Here is a 20,038-nt window from a genome sequence, read left to right on the forward strand (position 1 = left end):
TTTATTTTTATTTATTTATGCATACAAGAGCTGGAGTGCAGGCCAGAGGTGCGGGGTGAGAGCACTCCCCAGAGACAGAGTGGGGAGCAGAACAGGCAGATCCACTGAAACACACTGCTGAGGGGAGTAGTGGGAAGACAGGAGAGGTCTGCTTTGCCCTGTGGGTAGCTCCCTGGCTGCAGTGGCTGCAGATAGCTTCATAGTGCTTAACCCCTTGGGCCACCAGGGAAGCCCAATTGAGTAATATTTAAATAGGCTCCACCTTGGGCCGCAGGTTTCAGGTATACTAGACTCTGTCAGAAGGGAGTGCAGTTTCTTCCAGGCGGGGCCTACTCTGTTACCTCAGGCTCCATTGTGAGCCAACCTTTGCCTTGGAATTCCTCTATTATGAGTCACAGAGAGTCTCATGATTATCCTGACCCAGGGACAAATAGCAACACTTCAGTGGGCCCTTCAGAGGCCCCTCTTTTTGGCTTGATGACCAAGTATGTCCCACCTTTTCTGGAGGCTGGATGCAGTTCACAACACACAAATAGAGCTGGTCCCTGGCAATGTCCTTCAGACGCCGGCATTTCGGTCTGGGCCTTGCTTAGGAATGTTCCACCCTAGCCTATCGCAGTAGCCCAGATGAAACGTGCAATTTAAAATCTTGTTAAGTATAAAAAAAAGTGTAAGATACGATCTTGTATTAGCCCTGCTTTATTGACATCCTTCCGCATTCCCCACCTGGACGCCAGGTGACTCAGCCAGGCTTCTCAGGCCAGGTCACAGGCTAGTCACCCAGGCGGGCAGATAAGCTGACACACGCCCTTCGGGTGATAAGAAGACAAGGCCTGGGCCTGCTGCAGTGAACCCCCTGCTCCGCAGGACGACAAGGCCAAGCCTCCCTCTAGCCAAACCCAGCTGAGCCCAGGGCGTGCACAGGACAGCCGCGGTTTGGGGCAGTCAAGAGCTTGGCTTCCTGCCCTTTACCAAGTGACCTGAGATAAATCACCTTTATTGAGCTTCATTAAAACTCTGTACAACACACTTACCTTTTAATTCAGAATTTAATTTTTAATCAAAAAATTTATACATGAATATTCTCCTTGTAAAAAAAAAATGCCAACATTGCAGATGAGACGGCTTTTCTGTCAAGTACCACCTCCACCCACTCCCTGAACTGCCGCCCTGAAGTAGTCACAATCTGAGGTTATTTCTGAGATGTTCCCTTTCCAATAAATCTCTTTTTCCCCGGGGAGAATACTACACACCCCGTGAGCCAAGCAGAGGTGAAAACGCAGGTGCCCTGCTTGCTTCCTGAGCGTGGGGGAAGCCGAGGCCTGCAGGAACGTATTTTACCGGTTTCCAAGTATGGAATAACCCACCCTTGCAGCAGACCTCTCCTGCCGCCCGCTGCTCCCCTCAGCAGTGCTTTTCAGTAGATCCGCCCGTTCTGTTCCCCACTGTCTCTGGTGAATCCTCTCACCCCCACACCTCTGGCCTGTACCCCAGCTCTTGTATGCATAAAGAAATAAATCTTAAAAAAGAAACACACCAGGGCCTCCCCGGTGGCGCAGCGGTTGAGCGCTGGGTTGCGAAGCTGCCCGCAGCCTCTGCGGCACCGGTTCGATCCCCGGCTGCTCCCCGGTCACCGGAGGAGGGTCCCACATGGCGCGCAGACCTCTCCTGCCGCCCGCTGCTCCCCTCAGCAGTGTACTTCGGTCCTTCTGCCTGCCCTGCTCCCCGCTCTGGCTCTGGTGAATTCTCTCACCCTCCCGCGCTTCTGACTGTACCCAGTGCTTGTGTAAATAAATAAATAAAATAAAATAAAATAAAATAAAATAAATCTTTAAAAAAAAAAAGCAGTTGTTTAAAACAAAAAAAAAGAAACAAACACACCAGTTTAAAAAAATGCCATTTTCTCTCCCATCACTCCCTAGGGTGCGGCCCATGCCCACGGCAGCCTGCGCAGCCTCAGAGGGAAGCACAAGGCCAGACTTCCTAAGGCAGTGGCCGGTGACCAGGTGCCCCGGAGCAGGGCTGCAGCATGAGGACAAATTCCATTACTTGAGCATCTTTGCGGGCCACGACATCTAATTTAATTCTAACAAAGGGCATATTTGGCTCTAATTATGCTTATGTGACAAAGGGATGCAGGCGCAAAAAGGTCAAGAGTTACTCTCAACTGTGACTTGGCGAGGCAGAGATCTTTAATACCAGTGCCGGCTGGTGGGAAGTGGATGTGGCCCCAGAGCGAGAAGCATGGAGGTGGGTGGGGGGAAGAGGTGGGGTAACCTAAACCCAGAGGAGGAAAAGACGCATTTCCAGCAAGACCTGCAACGCCCCCAACCCCCAGGCCTGGGTCATGCTCTGCGTCTGCCTGTGTCTGAGCCATGTCCTCGGCGGTCATCTGGTTGTCTCATGACAACACATGGGCCTGAAGTTTCTAAATGTGGGCGCTGTGAGGATGAGTGTGGGCCGGAGGGGAAGTGGCAGAGCTGAGTCAGAGAGAAATTGTGCAGAAAGGCAGATTCTTTTGGTCTGCCCTAAACTTTCCCTTCCAGCCCACGCTCCAGGTAGGAGAGAACTGAAGACCGACCGGCTCTTTTCCTTGATTCACAGCAGGCTGTGAAGAGCCGAGCCTTGCAAACATGAGGTCTTATTTTAACCAATTATGTAAATTGCCATCCAGTGAGGGGGATCCCCATGGTGCAAGAGGGGAGGAGTAGAAGATTTTGCTTCCCATTTTCACTCCAGGTGCCACTTTCGGGGCCATTACGGGGCAGAGCGTGGCTGAGGACCCTCACAAAGGCGTGGCGGTGGCAGAGGCTGAGGGCGAGAAGGCAGGCGCAGGGTGCAGGCGAAGGGCAGGCGTTGCCAGGTGGCTAGGCAGGCCCAGGCTTAGTTACAAGAGTCCCTTCCTTAAGCCAGCAGGGCGGTTCTCAAGCAGCAACCCCAGGGGACATTTGGCAACATTTGGGGACTTTTTTGACTGTTCTGAGTTTCTAGTAAACAGCAGAGATGCCATTGGACACCCTAAAATACACAGGGCGGCCCCCACAACAGAGAAGTCTCTGCTCCAGTGTCAAGAGTTCCCCAGGTCGAGAAAACCTGAGTGGGAATTCGGGGCCCTACAAGAGCCTCTCCGTCACCCCACGGGAGCATGGTGGGGTCAGGTGACCTAGGGCAATACAGATGTCGGTGCTCCCCAGGCCCCACGTTCCCCTCAAACTTCAGCCCAAATACTTACTTCTAACAAAGATAAATCAAAGTGGAATCCCTGCACTGCTGTGAAGTCAGCTTCCTCCAGAGACGAGGGCCCCGGGTGCTTGACAGAGGCTATGCAACTCTGCAAAAGGCACAATCTCTTGGCCTCAGTTTCCCCATTTGCAAAATGACTACCCTGAATTCGGGGAACTCTCATGTCCCCTTTGTTCCAAAACTCTCGAGTTGTGAACAGTTCTTGTGCAGCCTTGTACCCGGTTCGGGTCAATGGAAAAGGAAATGACTCAAATGCAACTGAGGGAAGTCCGAGGATGACTCAGATTTCCCCAATCACGAAAGGCATCTCAGGCCCAGACCCTGATGTCAGACCAGGCCTCATGACCCCAGTCATGCCAGCACTGTCCTTCGGGGGTCTGAGGCAGCGGGACCCACATGGGGTGCCTTTAGCTATAGGAAGCTGCCTCTGCCGGAGAGAATCTCCCCACAGGACACTCATGTGTGAATTTCTACCACGAGAGTTTTTAGCTCCAGTTAAAAAATATAGATATCCTACGTGACGGAGCTGGCACGGATGAGGAACCGGGTCGCTGAAGGGTAAGAGGCAGTTAACAGGAATCATCTGAGAAAAGTCTCCCTTCCTCAGTTCAATCTCTTCCAGCTAAATATTTTAACAAACAGTTAATAATCGACTTCACATTTTATATTCATTTCTAACATGAGCCTGTGATGAATACAGGCCAGAACAAGGCTCGAAGTGTGTCCAGCCAAATACACAAAGTGCCTCTGACACTAAACCTGTTTATACTAAACCTTCTCTGTTACCTGAAGGGGCCACTTACCACACTGTGGTTCTCAGTACTTTGTACTCTGCTCTTCCTGTCAGAAGGAGACATTTTAATGTTTTATAGAAAAAGTCATGCTTGATTGATAATCTGAGCGCTTGGCCTTTACCTGTTCCATCATGTGGCTCATCTAAAGGTTTTCCAAAAGAGAGACCAGCTGTGTCTGGGGAGTAACCTTTCGATGATATTCTCTCAGAGGTTTCATTTCCCTGCTTATCTACCACTGCTGTCATGTAGAGGCTGTTTAAAGAGGTCAAATTCTTCTATTTTTTCTTAATACTTACAGATTTATCTGAACATAAAGTTAGCAAACAGTTCATTATTTCTTTTTATTTTATTTTTTTTTTTTTTTAAATTTTTTTTTTTAATAGAGGCATGCTTTATTTATTTATTTATTTATTCATTTGTTTGTTTTGTTTATACATGCACTGGGTACAGTCAGAAGCGCGCGAGGGTGAGAGAATTCACCAGAGCCAGAGCGGGGAGCAGAGCAGGCAGAAGGACCGAAGTACACTGCTGAGGGGAGCAGCGGGCGGCAGGAGAGGTCTGCGCGCCATGTGGGACCCTCCTCCGGTGGCCGGGGAGCAGCCGGGGATCGAACCGGCGCTGCAGAGGCTGCTGGCAGCTTCGCAACCCAGCGCTCAACCGCTGCGCCACCGGGGAGGCCCTCATTATTTCTTTTTAAAAAAGATTCATTTTATTTATGCATACAGGAACTGGGGTGCAGGCCAGAGGTGTGGGAGGTGAGAGGATTCACCAGAGACAGAGTGGGGAGCAGAACAGGCTGATCCACTGAAATACACTGCTGAGGGGAGCAGACAGGAGAGGTCTGCAGCGCCGTGTGGGTAGCTCCCTGGCCAGGGATGGAACTCAGGCTGCAGTGGTGACAATGTTGAGACTCAACCCCTAGGTTACCAGGGAGGCCCCCAAACACCCTTCCTTTTTTTTTTTTAATAAAGATTTATTTATACATACAAGAACTGGGGTACAGACCAGAAGTGTGTGTGGGGGGCAAGAGGATTCGCTAGAGACAGAGTCTGGAACAGAACAGGTGTAATACACCGCTGAGTGGAGCAGCGGGGAGGCAGGAGAGGTCTGCTGCACCGTGGGGGTAGCTCCCTGGCTGGGGTTCGAACTTGTGCTGCAGTGGCTGCTGATAGTTTCATAGTGAAGAGACTTAACCCCTTGCGCCACCAGGGACACTCCCCAAAACACCCTTCTTGATGCTGAGGATACAGCAGTGAACAATAAAGAAGGAAAAGGAAAGAGAAAGAAAAGGAAGGAAAACAAGAAAGGAAAGAAAGAAAAGGAAAGAAAGAAAAGGAAAGGAGAAAAGGAGAGGCGGAAGGGAGGGAAGCAAGAAGGGAAGGAGGAAGAAAAACTCCTGTTCCCTTTTCGTTATCCGGCAATGTCGTCCCAGAGGGGAAGCCCCCACCTACCGCACAGCACCCCGAGAGGCAGCCTGAGAGGCGGGCACGCCCGGGCTGCAGTCACCACTGGCACCAAACATTGGAACCAAAGGCGGCACCTCGAGGCCGCCCTGGGCTGCGGCTCCCTGGTCCCCCCTCTTTGGTCCTGCCTGAAAGCGGAGCTTTTCCCACCTGCTCGCACCTTCTCTCGGTGCCTCACTTCTCGGATGACTCACACAGAAAACCCACTTGAGAGAATTTCCCTCAACCCACTCATTCAAATTACACCTCGGTTTCCCCCGGGACAGCGCTTAGTGTACAGCTGCTGTGGGGTTTTCCCCTCCCGTATCAGAAAGTTGGGGATCTGAACCACTCTTCGCCCCTCAGACATTTCCAGGCCACAGTTAACGCGAGCGACGCCTCCGCGCAGTCTGCGCCAGGCCGGCCCGCCTTCCTGCTGGGGCTGCATCTCCCCTCAAGTCCTGCATCATCCTGGGGTCATTCAAGCGCCTCCACTTCCGGGCCCAGCACTCCAGGCTCCTCGTTCTCTGTTGCTGCTGTTTTCTAAGCTGGACACGTCAGCCTTTCTTTATAAAACACACAGATTTAACGAGCAGATGAAGCCCAGGTGCGCGAGCCACTGCCTCGAGGCCGGTGGGCTCCCTCGGTGCCCCCCAGGCCAGGGTCCTCCCTCCCGCCCCACACCTGTCCCTGCTGACCTTGTCATTGCAGGAAAATTCCAACTTTCAGCTCCTGAACTCTAACATCATTCTTGCTGCCACAGGGCAGGCGGACCCCCCCACTGCACGCTGTAAAGGGGTTCTGCCCTCCGCTGCATCAGCCCTGGAAACCCCTCCGTCCCTGGGGGTGACCCTGTTAGGCGCGCAGCAGGCCCCCGTCTCCGGCCTTACCACTTCTTGGAAATCACCTGCCCTCACACCTCAGCAAGACGTCTCCCGGCCAGCTGCTCCCCTCCTCGGCCCGCCTCCGCCTTCTACCCAGTCCTGACGAGGCAGAGCCCCTGATGTGTCCTTCGCGAGCCCCCCGCAGCCCCTCGTTCCTGTCTGCCTCACGTGTACCCACCACGATGCAGGCTCTGGCCAGCGACGCGTCTTCTCTGCCCCGGGACGGGCAGCTGTGTGTCGCAGACAGAGCAGAAGACGCGGCTGTGTCGTTCCAGCGGCTCGGACAGCCGCGGGTCTAGCCTGCAGGGCCTTGGACAGGGCTCTGACCTCCCCCTTCGGGTTTGTCAGCTCTCTTCCGGGCCCTCCTCGTCCTCTCTCCTAAACGCAGGCCCTTCTAAGCCCCCGTCTAACGTCCCAGCTCTCCCCCAGCAACTCCCCATGTGCAGGGTACGTGATAAAGTGTCAGGCTCTTCTGCCCTCCGCCATCAGGCTGGACGATGGCTCCCTGAACGCACGGCGGTCCTGAACGCACGCCTGATGGCGGCACCTGGGCCTATGTCGATGGGATTCACCTGGGCTGAGACTGGGCTTTTTTTTTTGTGGGACGCTCGCGGGTGGCCGGGGAACGAACCGGCGCTGCAGAGGCTGCGGGCAGCCCCGCAGCCCAGCACTCAACCGCTGCGCCACCAGGGGAGGCCCCAAGACTTTTAAGGGCGGCGTCATGGGGACGGGGACGCCAGGAGAGCGAAAAGAGGGAAAGAGAAGCAGAGGCCCCGAGAGAAGGCCGGAGAGCCCAGGAAGAGCGAAGACTTGCTGGGAGGCCTGCCAGCCTCTCGGCCCCCTGGCACCCCCTGCCAGCCGTGTACCTGGTAAATGCCAACAGAAGCCTGCAAAAGCCACCGAGGACTCCAGGACTCCTTCGCCCGCCTGCTCGGATCATAGAGATCCTGCTCCGGCCCTTCCTGCCCCTGCGCCCTCCCATCCGCGAGGGACAGTGAAGCTGTCCGCAAGGCCTCCCGCTAGTTGCCGACTCCCCCGGCACAGCAGCTGTCTCCCCTGTTCTCGCTCCTCCCGGGTCTGGGCAGGATGAGGAGCACACCCTCTGCTGGAGCCCCGTTCCTCACTCAGCGGCGGCCCAGCACCCCACCTCCTCAGCGGCTCGCTCGCTCTGGCTAGCCACATCCACCCAGCGCCTTGCCGTCCCGCCTGCTCAGAGCCTTGCCCCTTCGGGCACCAGCATTCTCTAGTGAGCGTCACCTTCTCTCCGGCAGCAGGGGCGCCTGAACCACCCCCATCTTAAAACATCAGCATGAAACCCTTCCCACACGCAACGCAAGACGCTCACTCCACCAGGCCCCCGAGCCCGGTCTCAAGAAGGGTTACCAACTGTCAATCAAATGGGCACCTTTTAGGTCATTTTAAAAAAACATTGTCATTTTATTGTTTTGGGAATTAAAATTTCCTCCAATTATCAAATACATGCATATTGCCAAAATCTTGAACAGAAAGCGCACACACGTGCACACACCCCCCGGAGGGTAAGGAAAAGTGTCAGGCTTTTCTGCCTCCCGCCATCAGGACAGGTGAGGGAACCCTGAGGTCCCGAATGCAGGCCTGATGGCGGCACCTGCCGTGGGTGCACCTGGGCTGAGAGACTGAGTTTTTAAGGGCGGCGGCGCGGGGACGCCAGCAGAAGCCGAGAGTAGCAGCTGAACGAGAAGCCAGGAACGAACGGAAGCCGAGAGCAGAAGAGAAGCAGAGAGCACGCCCGAGCCCGGGCGGAGTGAGGCTATGCTGGGGGCTGGCAGGCCGGCCTGCCTCCCGGCGCCCCTGCCCGCCGCTGCGGGTCCCAGGACTCCCCCCGTACCTGCTGCTGGATCAGAAAACCTGCTCAGCGTCCGCTCCTGCCCACTCCGGATGCGAACCTTCAGCAGGGGCTGCGTCCGCTCCTTCTGCTCTAGAGGCTTTTCCTTCTGTGGCCAGCACCCACGGAGTCACGGTCTCCCCTCGATATTTCTCTCCCACCTCTACATCATAAATCCAACAACTCCGTCCCCTGCTCCTGGATGTCCTACAAGCACCTCGAGTCACCTCCTCTGCGAAACCGCCCTCGTCGTCCCTGCTGACACCTCCTCCAGCTCCAGCTGAGCTCCGCCCGGCCCGGCGTCGCCGCGCACCCGCAGCCCAGGCCAGAACCTGCGGATCGTGAGCGTCCTGCCTCTTCCCAAGCCTCTCGTGAAGGGTGGGTGAAGCGTGGGTGACTGCACCTGCTTTGCATTCCTTGGCTCTATCCGTTCACTCCTCTTCATCCTCATTGCCGCTCACTTCCCTAGCTCCCCAGCGGCGCGGTCTCCTGCGGGAAGCGCGCTAGCCTGCGGCAGGTGGACTCGGGGGAACACAGTACAGACTTCTCCTCGGGTGTTTCTCGGTCACTTCAGATTTACTGTGCCACCAATTGAGCTCATCCTCTTCCTGAGAGCCACACCCCTTTCAGATTTCTAGCACCTAAGACATCCATTGGACTCCCCCCAGCCTCTCCCGCTACGGTCATCGGAAGACGGCTCCAGAGAGCCAGCGTGATCGTGTCGCCGCCGTGCTCAGCCTCTAGGCAGCAGCTCGCCCTTGCTCCCAGGACAGACCAGAGGCCTGTGTGACCTGCCTGAGTTTCCACCCGGTTCTGCTTCACCCCTGCGCGGTCACACTACTCTCGGTCACTTTAAGTTGGCAGAATGTAAACCTCCGAGCGCTTCCACACTGTTGCTTCCACTGGATGACCCCTTCTGTCTAATCCCTTCACCTGCGTGCTCCTACCCCATCGATTTCCATTTACAAGTTTTTTTTTTTAAAGATTTATTTTATTTATTTATACACAGAAGAGCTGGGATGCAGGCCGGGGGTGGGGGGGTGAGAGGATTCAGCAGAGACAGAGCGGGGAGAACAGGAAGACTGACTGAAATCCACTGCTGAGGGGAGCAGCGGGGAGGCAGGAGAGGTCTGCCGCGTCATGCGGGTAGCTCCCTGGCCGGGCGTGCTGCCGAGGCCGCCGTGACAGCTTCATAGCGCTGAGACTTAACCCCTGCACCACCAGGAAGGCCCTTTGGAAGTTACTTTCTAAGGAAAGGTTTTTCCAGACAGGTCTACTTCCCCATGTTAGACGAGAGCCCCCGCTCTGCGCTCGGGAGCATTCTGTGCTCGCCCCGACTTCGCCCCAGTTGGCGTGTGCTAAGCGTCCGCCTGCCCAGCCTCGGGTGTCCTCCCAGCCTGTGAGCTCCTTGAGGGCAGAAACCATCTGACGAACTTAGCGAGCTCGTGGCAGGCACATGTGATCCTGAGGTGGCCTGCGAAGCTTGTCTCAGCAGCCCCCGCCCACCTGGGCCCAGGGGCTTCTCCTCACAAGCCTCTTCTGCCTAGCGCCCTGGCAGCTCTTTCTGCCTGTGCCAGCTTCTCCTTGCCTTTCCTAACAAACCTGTCCTTTCAGAGTGTAAACAAACCCCAAAACTCGCAGTAAGTGATCAAGACACCCAGCCCGGGGTGCCAACGGGCAGCCTGACACCAAACCAGCCCGCCCCAGGGCCCACCCGCTGGTCCCTTCTCCCCAGGATTTGGCCGCGACCCATGAGAACTGGGGCCTGACCACTCTCCTTGGCAGCCCCGCGCCGACTCCCACGCCCCTTCCTCCAGCAGCGCAGCACCTGCCCCCCTGCCCGGCAGCCTGCACCCCCGGCGCACGGGACACGGCCACTGCAGAAGCTGCAGGTGCCCGCCACCTCCCGCTTCTCTCCGTGCCGCCCTCGACGCCAACGCCGCACCTCACCTTCCCTTTCTGGGGCCATTCCTGCTTGTCACTCGGAACCTGCTCCACGGAACCTCCCGACACGCCGCGCCCCTCCCTCTGCAGGCGCGTGAACCTGCTCCCCTCTCAGGGCCTGAAACTTGGGGAAAGGGTGGTTTGCTCACGTGACCACAGTGCCGCGACTGCGCGCTCCGCAGAGCCTGAGGATGCCAAGAGGCCATGTCTGTGAAGCACGCATGGGACTGGGCACGTAGCAAAAACCAAACGCTGAGCAATTGCTAAATCCTGTCCCTAGGACTCTGGAGCGACAAACTGAGCACTACCATGATGTCACGAGGGGTTCCCTGGCACAGTGGGATCTGGAAGCAGCACCCGCATTATCGCTCACGTACGGGATGACTGGGCCGGACCCATTTTTCAAGACCCAGCTCAACTTCCACTTCCTCCGCTGGCATCTGCGCATGATGCCAGCCCTGCAGCCCCTTCTCAGAACTCTGACCACGGCCTGACCAGTCATGCGGCGTCTTGCATTAGGGGGTATGTGCAAGAACTGTCTCAGCGAAGCTTCTAGTTCCTCCAGGGCAGACACCACCTCCTGCATCGTTCATCTACCCAACAGCTAGTATTTCTGACGGCAAGTGGGCGCCCAACAGTGACTTGAATCAACGCGCCGTTCCAGCGCGGGAGGCCTCCCTTTATTAGTCACCAGCTCTAAAAAAATTTGGCTTATTAATAACTCGGTTCCTGACACTCCTGCCCTCAGCTCTTGGAGCTCTACTTCCTTTAGCTACACTCCTGTGTTTTTATTTGTCATTGTTATGCTTCGGTTTCCCGAGGGACAAGCTTCCCTCTTCCTGTTGGCCTCCCCCGGGCCCAGCAGAGGGCACTGCGCGCTCCAGGGCGGCTCACGAGGGGTCACGGGCTCACTGTAAATACCTTCCGTGGCAGCTCTCCAAGGTATTTATTTCTCCCTTGCCTGTTTCCCACGCCCAGCCCACATCAGCTTAAAATACACGCTGGACAATAATGGTGACTTCACCCCTTCACAGGGCCGCTGGCCCTGCGTAGCAGACAGCCCAGCCGAGAGGCGTGTCAGTGCCACCATCACTCAACCAACCGGGGGGTGAAGAACCCCCTACTCCACTCTCGGAACAAAACCTATGAAACCCTGAGTTATGAAGATGGGCTGTCTGGGCCCTGCCGGTCAGGCTGCCCCGAGGCCTACCCCTGCAGTGTGAGGGTGAGGAAGAGGAAGCGCACGCTTTGAACTGAAATAGCCACACTGACACCCAGAAGCTCCAAGGCTACAGCCTGAGACTAAGGACCGGGCAAGCCAGGAGCGCTGGCAACGTCACAGAAGAGCCCAGAAACTAACTCAAGCTCTTCGGCTCTGCCGCTGGCTGAGTGACTTCCACACCTCCGCGTCCTGACCTGTATTCAAATGACCTGCACTCAGTGATGCCACGCTCAGCCTTGGTGATTGTGCCTGGCGGCCTCTGCCTGGCAGACAAGCCAGGGGCAACACGGCAGGCTCAGAGGCCCAGGGTCAACGAGGGAGGGCACAGCGCTGTGTGTGCCTCTGGCTTTAACATCTGCAAGTAACCATATGAAGCACATGAACTTGTCCAGATTTTCTTCCCGACAGACAGCAAGCCCCACCAAGGCAGGGGGCATCGCTTCTGTACCTCTTCCGCACCACCGCGCCGCAGGGGTCTGGTGCGCTCTCCAGGTGCCCCAGGCCCCCAGCGAACTCACAAAAGCAAACCAGCAGCGCCCTGAGTGGCTGAAAACTTACTGGACAGCTCCCGGCTAAGGAGCAGGCATGCACTAGGCTCTGAAAACATCGTTTCCAGACCTTACCTCCCCTCACGCGTACTTACTCAAGAAGCCCATCACGTTCGGGAAAACACCCCGATAAATTTGGGCAAAAGTTTCAATCTACCAGTGGCGGCGGGCAGGTCTGCGCTGTGGCTCCCCGCTGTCGCCGAGAGCTTCTAGCGCCCTCCAGCAGCAGCCGACCAGCAACTCAGGGCGGGGAAGGCGGCGCGCGCCCCCTGCTGGCCGCCGGCAGAAAGGCCTGAGCTCACTGGGGCACGAGCCTAGAGGTCAGGGTTCTCCCTCCCCGACAAGACTCCTGGAGGAATGACAGACTGACAGGGAAGAGGAGGAGCCGGCTTACATTTTTCCTTAGCCAGGATGAAGCTTTGGGTGGCCATAAGCCCTTTAAATCAAATCCCTCCAATCCCTCTTTTTTTTTTTTTTTTTTGAGTCAAAACCTGAGGTTGGTGCCTCTGTGCAATCGCCACAGAAACACGGGGATGGACGAGAACCAGCAAAGGCCTGGTCTGCACACCAACACCCCTGCGCCTTAAGACGAAAGCAGGGGACCCAGCCACCCCCCATATCAAGGGTCCCTATTCCTTAAAAATTCAGGGCCCCACAGCAGCCGTTCCCCTGAATGGGGTCCTCAACCTTGTCTTCCCTTTCCCAAGCCCCAATAAAACACACCAACTGCTTCAGAGCATTTCTGGGTCGGGTTTTTGTCGTGGGTGTTCTTCTTTTGTTTTATTTCAAACACTGAAAAAGTCCCTTGGGCTCCGTGGGGCTCCCCACGCTCATGGCCCCTTCCCCACACTCACTGCCCTTCTTCCCACGGCAAACCTACTTCAAGGACAGCACTTATTTTTCCTTTTATGAACAATTAGCGGTGAGTTCTCAGCCTGCGCTGCAGAGCCGGGGAGCTGTGCGCCGCGTCGTATTTACATGGACAGTTCCTCGTCTCTGACAGCAGCTTCCCAGCCTTCCCAGCCAACAGGGCGTGTGTCACAGAGCGGACTCGGAACCCCTCGTCTTCAGTCTACTCCTCGTCACACCCACACCGCTCCAGCCACGCGGTTGAGGAGGACCGTCAAGAATGTCATCAACTCCAAGCCCTAGTCCGGAGTCCCCCAGATCTCTCCCCCCACCCGCTCAGCCCCCCCCTCCAGAATTTCACTGAGATTTCTCCCAACAGTTATTTGGAAAAAAAGGTAAAACAAAAAAAAGGTTCAAGGTCTTGGTGCTCAGCCCAAGGGGCTCCATGCGCTGGGACACCGACGGGCAGGGGCTTCTGCCTCTCCAGCCCGCGCCCGAGCCACCTCCTAACCCCTGGCTGCAAAAGGAGGGAGGGGCAGGAGCGGACCCAGGGGGGCAGCGTCTCAGGATCTGGCGGAGCCCCGGGCAGCATCATTCAACTTGGCCACTGTGGACGAACACAGAAGAAGAAAAGAAAACACTGTCAAGTGATAAGGGAGAAACCCTAAGTCCATCCCAGTCTTTACCCGTGATTCTCTGACTCTTCCAAGCTAGAGCTTCCCTAAGCCTCCGGGCTCATGCACAACCCAGCCTGAGAGTGATTAATCAGAGGGAAGGGGTGGGGGGAAGAGCAGAGAAGGGGTGGGGAGGAAGAAGGAATTTGAGCTTTTCACTATTCGCAAAATAAAATGTTCTCTGCCTTTCTAGAGATAACCCATGAAAACAAAGACAGAAAAACAATTCCTTAGACAAGATCAGAGTAACTGGGGGTTCGCAGGGCAGGGGCGCCAGGCTTGACACAGGCTCAGCTGTGGAGGCCCCTGCCACGGGCAAGACTGGTGGGCACTCGTTGGCACGGTGGGGCTGCGGGGCCAGGACCAGGACCCAGGCGCTGCTCTGAGGGGGTGTGATCATCCAGGTTTGAGCAAAGTGACCTGGAGTTGGACTTTACAGCCACCCTGCTCTGCCAGGCAGCCCTGGCCTCCTGCTGTGCCAGCAGAACAACGGAGATTGTTTTCTTAGCTTTGGAGAGAGCCGGGTGGAGAGAGGGAGACCAATGATCTTTGACTTTCTCTTTTTTCCTATTCTTTCCTGAACCCCAGACTACCGCAAGCTCTCTCGTGAGGATTCAAACTGACCAATAGAGAAAGCAGCTCAGACAGAAAGAAAGTACAAAATTCGAGAAGATCGGAGATGAAGAAAACGTACAAAATTATATATATATTTATATATATAATAACACGACATATCTATGTACAACATGGTCGGGACGGCTGAGGAAACTGTACAAGGATGTCCGGCAGCCCCTCCCCACATGGCCTTTAGACTAAGGAAGACAGCATGAGAATGGAGCAGGAAACACAGAAGTTATATACAGTTACAAGTGACAGTTCAGGAGCGTGGGGCCGGGGGGCGAGGGACCCTGTTCTCTCCATTCCTTCCTCACCAGCTTCTCCCACCCGGTGCGCAGGGCAGGCGCAGCACGGCCACCCCGCGCACGCACACCGGCAAATTCTCCACGCCCGCCCATGGCGTCCACCGATGCTTGGCGTCTCAGAACGTTTGAGGTGAACGGGCAAGAGAATTTCAGGATCTCGCCCTCGGAACAGCGAGTTCCCACCCTGACCCTCTCCGTCGTATCGTAACTAGCAGATTGTGTTCGTTAAGATTCGGGCCAAGCTAGTGACGAGATCACCTGCCACCTCCTCCCTCCGCCTGCTCCTGACTCAGCGCCTCCTGACCTCCCTCCTGCTCAGGAGCTGGGTCACTGCACTCTAGGAAGGCAGAGACTTCTCAGGGTTTCTTCTCTCTCACACCCTCCCCAGCTTCCTCTCAGGTGAATCATCTCCTCAAAACCTGCTGCTCCAGCCCTGCAGGCCGGCTCAGTTTATCCCCTGGCTCAGTTTATCCCCTTCGTGTCCTCCTAACAATACACCTGGCACCTGATTACATCTGGGGACCCCACGCTGCGTGACTGAGCACGCTTCCTCCGGCCAGAGCAGCTTTTCAGTAGGCTGCAGACTGTCGGGGAGGAAAGGGGCGGGGGCAAGGTGCTTCACTGCTCGCTTCCACCTTTCTTTGGTCTTAACCCTCTGGGGCCTGTTACTTACGAGGCCCTCCTGTCTAATTCACGACCCCCAATCTCCGCTTTCTCTCAATCTCAGCCGTAGCCGCCCCTCCTGGAGGCTCACTCTCAGGCCTTCTTCACTTTGTTTCACAACGACCAGCGCAGCTTCCCAGCTAGCATTTTTAGGATTTTAGAAGCAGAATCGAGTTTACTTAGAGTCAACTCTAGTTCAGGAATGAGGAACTAGGAGTCCAGGGAGGTTAAATGACTCGACCGAGATTACACATTGGTTCTGCCAAAACTCAGTGGCACCCAGAGATCCTGACTCCTAAAGCAGTGCTCTCCCCGCCACCCCGTGAGACCTACAAAAGCAGCATGCTGGAACAGAGAGAGAAGGTGCCCATTTCCTGTGGATACTTTTCCCAATCTTGACATTATTGAAGAGCCACGACAAACTGCGTGGCACACTGACTAAGGGAGGGTAAGTGGGCGCTGCGGCTTTATGCAAGCAAATCAGTTTTTCTTTTTGAGGAGTCTCTAAATTGGTCATAATGGGAACACAAAGCAGTAGCAGCCTAAGGGACAACACACTTAGAAGCAGAGAACAGGTCTCACCCAACCCACCAGCTCCCCACTCTGTCAGGTCGGCCTTAGGGTCCAAGCTGTCGTATTATCCCCAAGGTGGGGGCCTAACCAATTCTGGGATAGTCTCTTCCCAAAGGAGAAAGCACATCTCCCCAGCTTCGCACACGAAGAAAAAGTTTGCAGCATCCCCCCAGCCTAGTCTCCCCTTTCGGGGCCCCCACCTGGGTCCAGGGAGGGAGCGGAAATCTCACTTTAACGGAAGAAACGAACTCAGAGCCCCCTCCGACCGCGTGACCGTCTCAGCAGCCCCGCAGGGTCACGGCCATTTCTGACCAGCAAGCTGAGCAGCTCTACCTAGGTGCCCGGCCCATCCTGCCTATGATATGCAAAGTCCAGCGGGTGAGGAAGGGGAGGAGGGGGGCTCAGGTTACCCCGCGAGCTTGCTGGTGACGAGCGAGGACTTTCTCTGGGGCAGATCCTGTGGGGTGGGGATGTGGTCGCCGGTCACCAGGTTCTTGTCTGGCCCCGCACTGGGCAGCTGCTTATTCTTCATCTTGGCTTTGGCCATGTTGTAGTCTCCTGAGTCAAAGTACTTTTGCTAAGAGACAAGAGGAGCATTTAGATGAGAGCAGCCCTGGCCTTCTTCAGGAGCAAGAGACTCCCACCCACTACAGACCCTCACCCACATGCAGGTCCTTCAAAGTCTTCTTTGATTTGATTAACTTCAGCTTGGCGCTAACTACGTGCGTTCACGCCCTCCTCACAGTGTGCTCTGACGTTTCCAGGCCTGGAAGCAGTTTCGCAGCCAGAGTATGTATTTTGGGAGTTAAGAGGTAGCTCCCTGCTTTGTGTGTACCCTCATCCTTTGTAGCCCCATCGGCACAGGATGATTTAATCCAGTCACTGACTATTCACAAGGGCTTCCCCAGGAACTGTGGGCTTGGTGCCAGGGAAACAGGCAAACAAGACACATGAAGGGTCAATCTGGGGCTACCCCAGCAGTCAGCAGGTAGCAGCCTCAAGCTGACAACCTTAAAATTAAAAAATTTTCTCTCAGATCATGAACAGAAACTGGGCTTGTTCAGGAGGCAAATGTACTTTCCTCCAATTCTCACCACTCCCACACATGTTCCGTGGCTGTGACAGCCAGCCTACGCCTGCCTTGCCAACAGCAAGGTAAACTGCAAATCAGCACATCATCTTCTGTGACTAAGACTCAACAACTAGGATTCTCCAGAGGGATCTGTTTCACTCTCCATTTTATCCACACAGAGAAATACACTCCATTTTAATGACTTCCAGCGCCTCAGCCAGCCTTAGGTCTCTCTGGGGCCCAAGGAACCTGATCAGGAGCTGGATGGCTGTGAAGGCAGACTCTCCCTAGGTGTGGAGGACCACCGCACACAGGAAAAATAAGCCTCTGGAGGGAGGACACGCAGTGGCTAGTGCCAACTTCAAGGGTATGAAAAAACCTATTGTTCATTCAAGTTGAGGAAACTGCAGGACAGATGATTTATCCTTTCCTGAAATGATGCACCCCAAAATTGAGCTCTGATCCCATACTACCATCTAAACAGGCAAAGGCCTGGGGGCAGTTCAGCAAACCAGTCTCTCAACACCCTTATTTCCCCCAACCCCTGCCTCCCCAACCCCAATTCCCCCACACCATTAAGCCTTAATTCCCTATAAAGGAAATCAGAAGACAAGAGACCCCACACGGGGCTACAATAATGAGCCTCGCTCTTGCTAAGTCCCCGACAGCAGAGCCCCAGCGCAGCGGCCCTCGTCCCTAAGTCCCCGCTTGGGCCCCAAAGGAAGAGAGTGGGCCCCGTACCCCTTTCTGGAGTCTCTTCATAAGGAAGTCGGAGCCTCCAGGCTTTTGTCCTAAGCTTGGATATTTGGCCTTCAGCTTGGCCTCCTCGGCTCTCTCGGGGAGAATGCCTTCTTTCTCCTGTGTGTCCTGGGGGGAAAGGGTGAATAAAATTAAAGACCGAGGACCAAATGCTGCCAATGTCTGATAACCTTTACACCGACCAACAACCCCTGGCGCCCCACCCACTCGGGAGCAGCAGTCTCCGCCGTGCGCTCCGGGCCGGACCTTTGTTCCTATCCCTGAAGCTCAAGGCGCTGCACCGAGCGAAGGCGAAGCCGAACCCTCTCCCGCACGGCGCCCGAGCGCCCCGGGGGCCTGCAGTGCCGGTTACGGGCAGCAGCTGAACGCCAGGCCGGCACCGCAGCGCTCGGCCTAACTCTCACAGCAGCGCCGAGGCGGGCTTCTGGCGGTCGGGCGGCACGTTCCAGCGACAGGGCGGCCGGGAGCCCGGCGGGGTCGCCCCTGCGCGGGCCCAGGGCCGGGCGGCGGGCGCAAGCCGGAGTCCAAGCTCAGGGAAACGACGCGTCCGCCGGTTCCCTCGAATTCCCCCGCCATGTCCGCCGAGGACGCGGCCCGCCCCGCGGGGCGACCGCCGCGCCTCCCGGGGGCCCAGGGGCCCGTCCGCCGCTCCCGCCGGGGGGCGCCCCGCCCCGCCCCCGCAGCCGGGCCACGGCGTCTCCCCCGGCCGGCGAGCGCCGCGACGACCCCCGGCCCCTTTCTAGGCTTCGCTCTTCAAATCCCTATTCCCAGGTCCCGCCGGCTCCCGGGGCCCCGGCCCCACATCCTGACGGAACCCGGGCTCCCGCCCGCCCGCCCGCCCGGCTCGGGGCGCCCTGAGGGGGCGACAGGCGCCCGCAGCCCGGGCTCCCGAGGAAGCTGCCGCCGCCGGCCACCCCCCGTCATCACGCTCGTCCCCGCCCCCGGCGCGGGTCCTTCCCAAACGCCTTCGCCGCGGTCCTCGTGGGGCTGAGGGGCCCGGCCCGGCCGCGCCGCCACCCCCACCTCCGACCCCGCGCCCCGCCGCCGGGACCACCCGCCCCTCCATTCACCCCACTCTCCCCCAACACCCGCCCCGCGCCGGAGCGCGGCCAATCGCAGCACCGCCTCGGTGCGGCCCGCCGGCCAATCAGGAGGGGCACGGCCCTGACTGACAGGCGGCCTCACCAACCAGGGGCCGGAGCAGCGAGCCTTGTTGCGGCTCACCCAGCGTGACGCAGGAAGCGGCCAACCCCCGCGGAGCCCGAGACCATGGCGACCAATCCGCGCCGGTGGGAGCCCGTCTCCCGCCCCATCACGCTCGCCCCCGGCCGCCCGCCCGCACCCCCTCCATTTCACCTGCTTCTCTTCGCCGGTCTCCTCCGCAGGGTTCTCCTCTTCTTGCTTCTGGGACATGGCGGGGCCGGGGCTGTGGGCTGCGGGGGACCCGGGAAATCCGCCGGAGGAGGGAAGGGGGAGGGGAAGCGGGGACAACCTGCGCTGCTTCTCCGGCTCCTGTCACTAGGGTTGCTCAGTTAAAATGGCGGCCCTGGCCTGTGACGTCGCGACCGCCCCGGCCCTTCAGAGCCAATGGCAGTGGAGCAGACGGGGCGATGACGTAACGACCCGCCAATAGTCGCCGACTGGGGGTGGGCTCTGTGGGCACGACGGGCAAGCGGGAGCGCCAATCTGGGCAGAGCGTGAGCCGCAAGGGCCAATAGTAAGCCCGGGGGGCGGTGCCGCCCGCCCGGCCGTGGCCCCTTCGGGGGGCTCCTGCTTCCTTCCGCCGCTCCGCCCGCGCTCGAGCGTGGAGGGGCGGGGGGCCGGGCAAGCCTCGCGCAGCCTGGGCGGGGAGTTGTCCGTCTGCTCCCGGTAACGTGGAGGTTGGCGCGGACCTCAGTGGGGCCCAGCGCGAGGCCCGCGGGGAGGGGAGCCCGTCCCCCACCCGAGCCGTCTCGGCAGACTCGGGGCTCGCGTGCCCTCGCTCGCCTTAGGCGCGCGCCTGTCCAGGGGCGCCCCGCGGGCACCGAGCTGGGGCCCCAGAGCGCAGCTCTAGTGCCGTGAGGGGAGACGCGTCTCTGGCCTGAGTCTCCGCGACGCCGCTGGCTTCGCAGGGCCCGAGGCCGTCTCTGTCCTTAACTTGGTGGGGGCGGGCGGGAGGGTGTCCCCAGTGTGCACGGTGTACCCCAAACAGTCAATAGACAAGTATTTCTGCTGTTGATCAAAAGCATAGCCTTTAATATGAAACATTGGTCTAATGCTAGTAACACCGCAAAATTCCTAAGAATTAAAATTTCCGGACAGCTTCTTGGGGGTTGCCTGGGGCCTGTGCATTTTTCTGTGTAATTAGGTATATTTATAGAAGAGAAGCGCTGGAATGCACAGATTACCAAACAAGGGAAATCTGGCGAGCTTTGAAATACGTGTTGATGAAGAGCTTGTAGAGATGCAAAGGAAAGTTCATATATTCAGTTTAGGATTTAAAAGAAAGACGTCATGAAAGAGGTGGTATTTAAAATGGTGATTTTTTTAAAAAAAAGATTTATTTATTTATGCACACAAGAGCTGGGGCACAGGCCAGAGATGT

At 57.1% G+C, this 20,038-nt stretch overlaps 1 protein-coding gene across 1 annotated transcript; it reads right to left on the reverse strand.

Annotated features, from left to right (window-relative positions):
• Positions 1-10,070: 10,070 nt before the first annotated feature.
• ENSA (endosulfine alpha) lies at positions 10,071-18,998 on the reverse strand. Its single transcript, XM_037499516.2, has 4 exons — positions 18,811-18,998; positions 17,437-17,562; positions 16,034-16,200; positions 10,071-13,397 (listed from the first exon to the last, which is right to left on the reverse strand). Exons 1-4 carry the CDS (start codon positions 18,865-18,867, stop codon positions 13,382-13,384), a joined length of 366 nt encoding a protein of 121 aa, XP_037355413.1. The 5' UTR covers positions 18,868-18,998; the 3' UTR covers positions 10,071-13,381.
• Positions 18,999-20,038: the final 1,040 nt, after the last annotated feature.

The sequence above is a fragment of the Talpa occidentalis genome, unplaced genomic scaffold, assembly GCF_014898055.3.
Source record: "Talpa occidentalis isolate TD23 unplaced genomic scaffold, MPIMG_talOcc4v2.1 talOcc4.9, whole genome shotgun sequence".
Taxonomy (NCBI): domain Eukaryota; kingdom Metazoa; phylum Chordata; class Mammalia; order Eulipotyphla; family Talpidae; genus Talpa; species Talpa occidentalis.

Bases quoted from the DNA above. Each gene is read 5' to 3' on its own strand.
- ENSA (XM_037499516.2), bottom strand. From the start codon at position 18,867: ATGTCCCAGAAGCAAGAAGAGGAGAACCCTGCGGAGGAGACCGGCGAA. The intron at 17,563-18,810 runs GTGAAATGGAGG...CTTTCCCCCCAG, and splicing joins AGACCGGCGAAGAGAAGCAG to GACACACAGGAGAAAGAAGG. The intron at 16,201-17,436 runs GTACGGGGCCCA...CTTGTCTCTTAG, and splicing joins TGAAGAGACTCCAGAAAGGG to CAAAAGTACTTTGACTCAGG.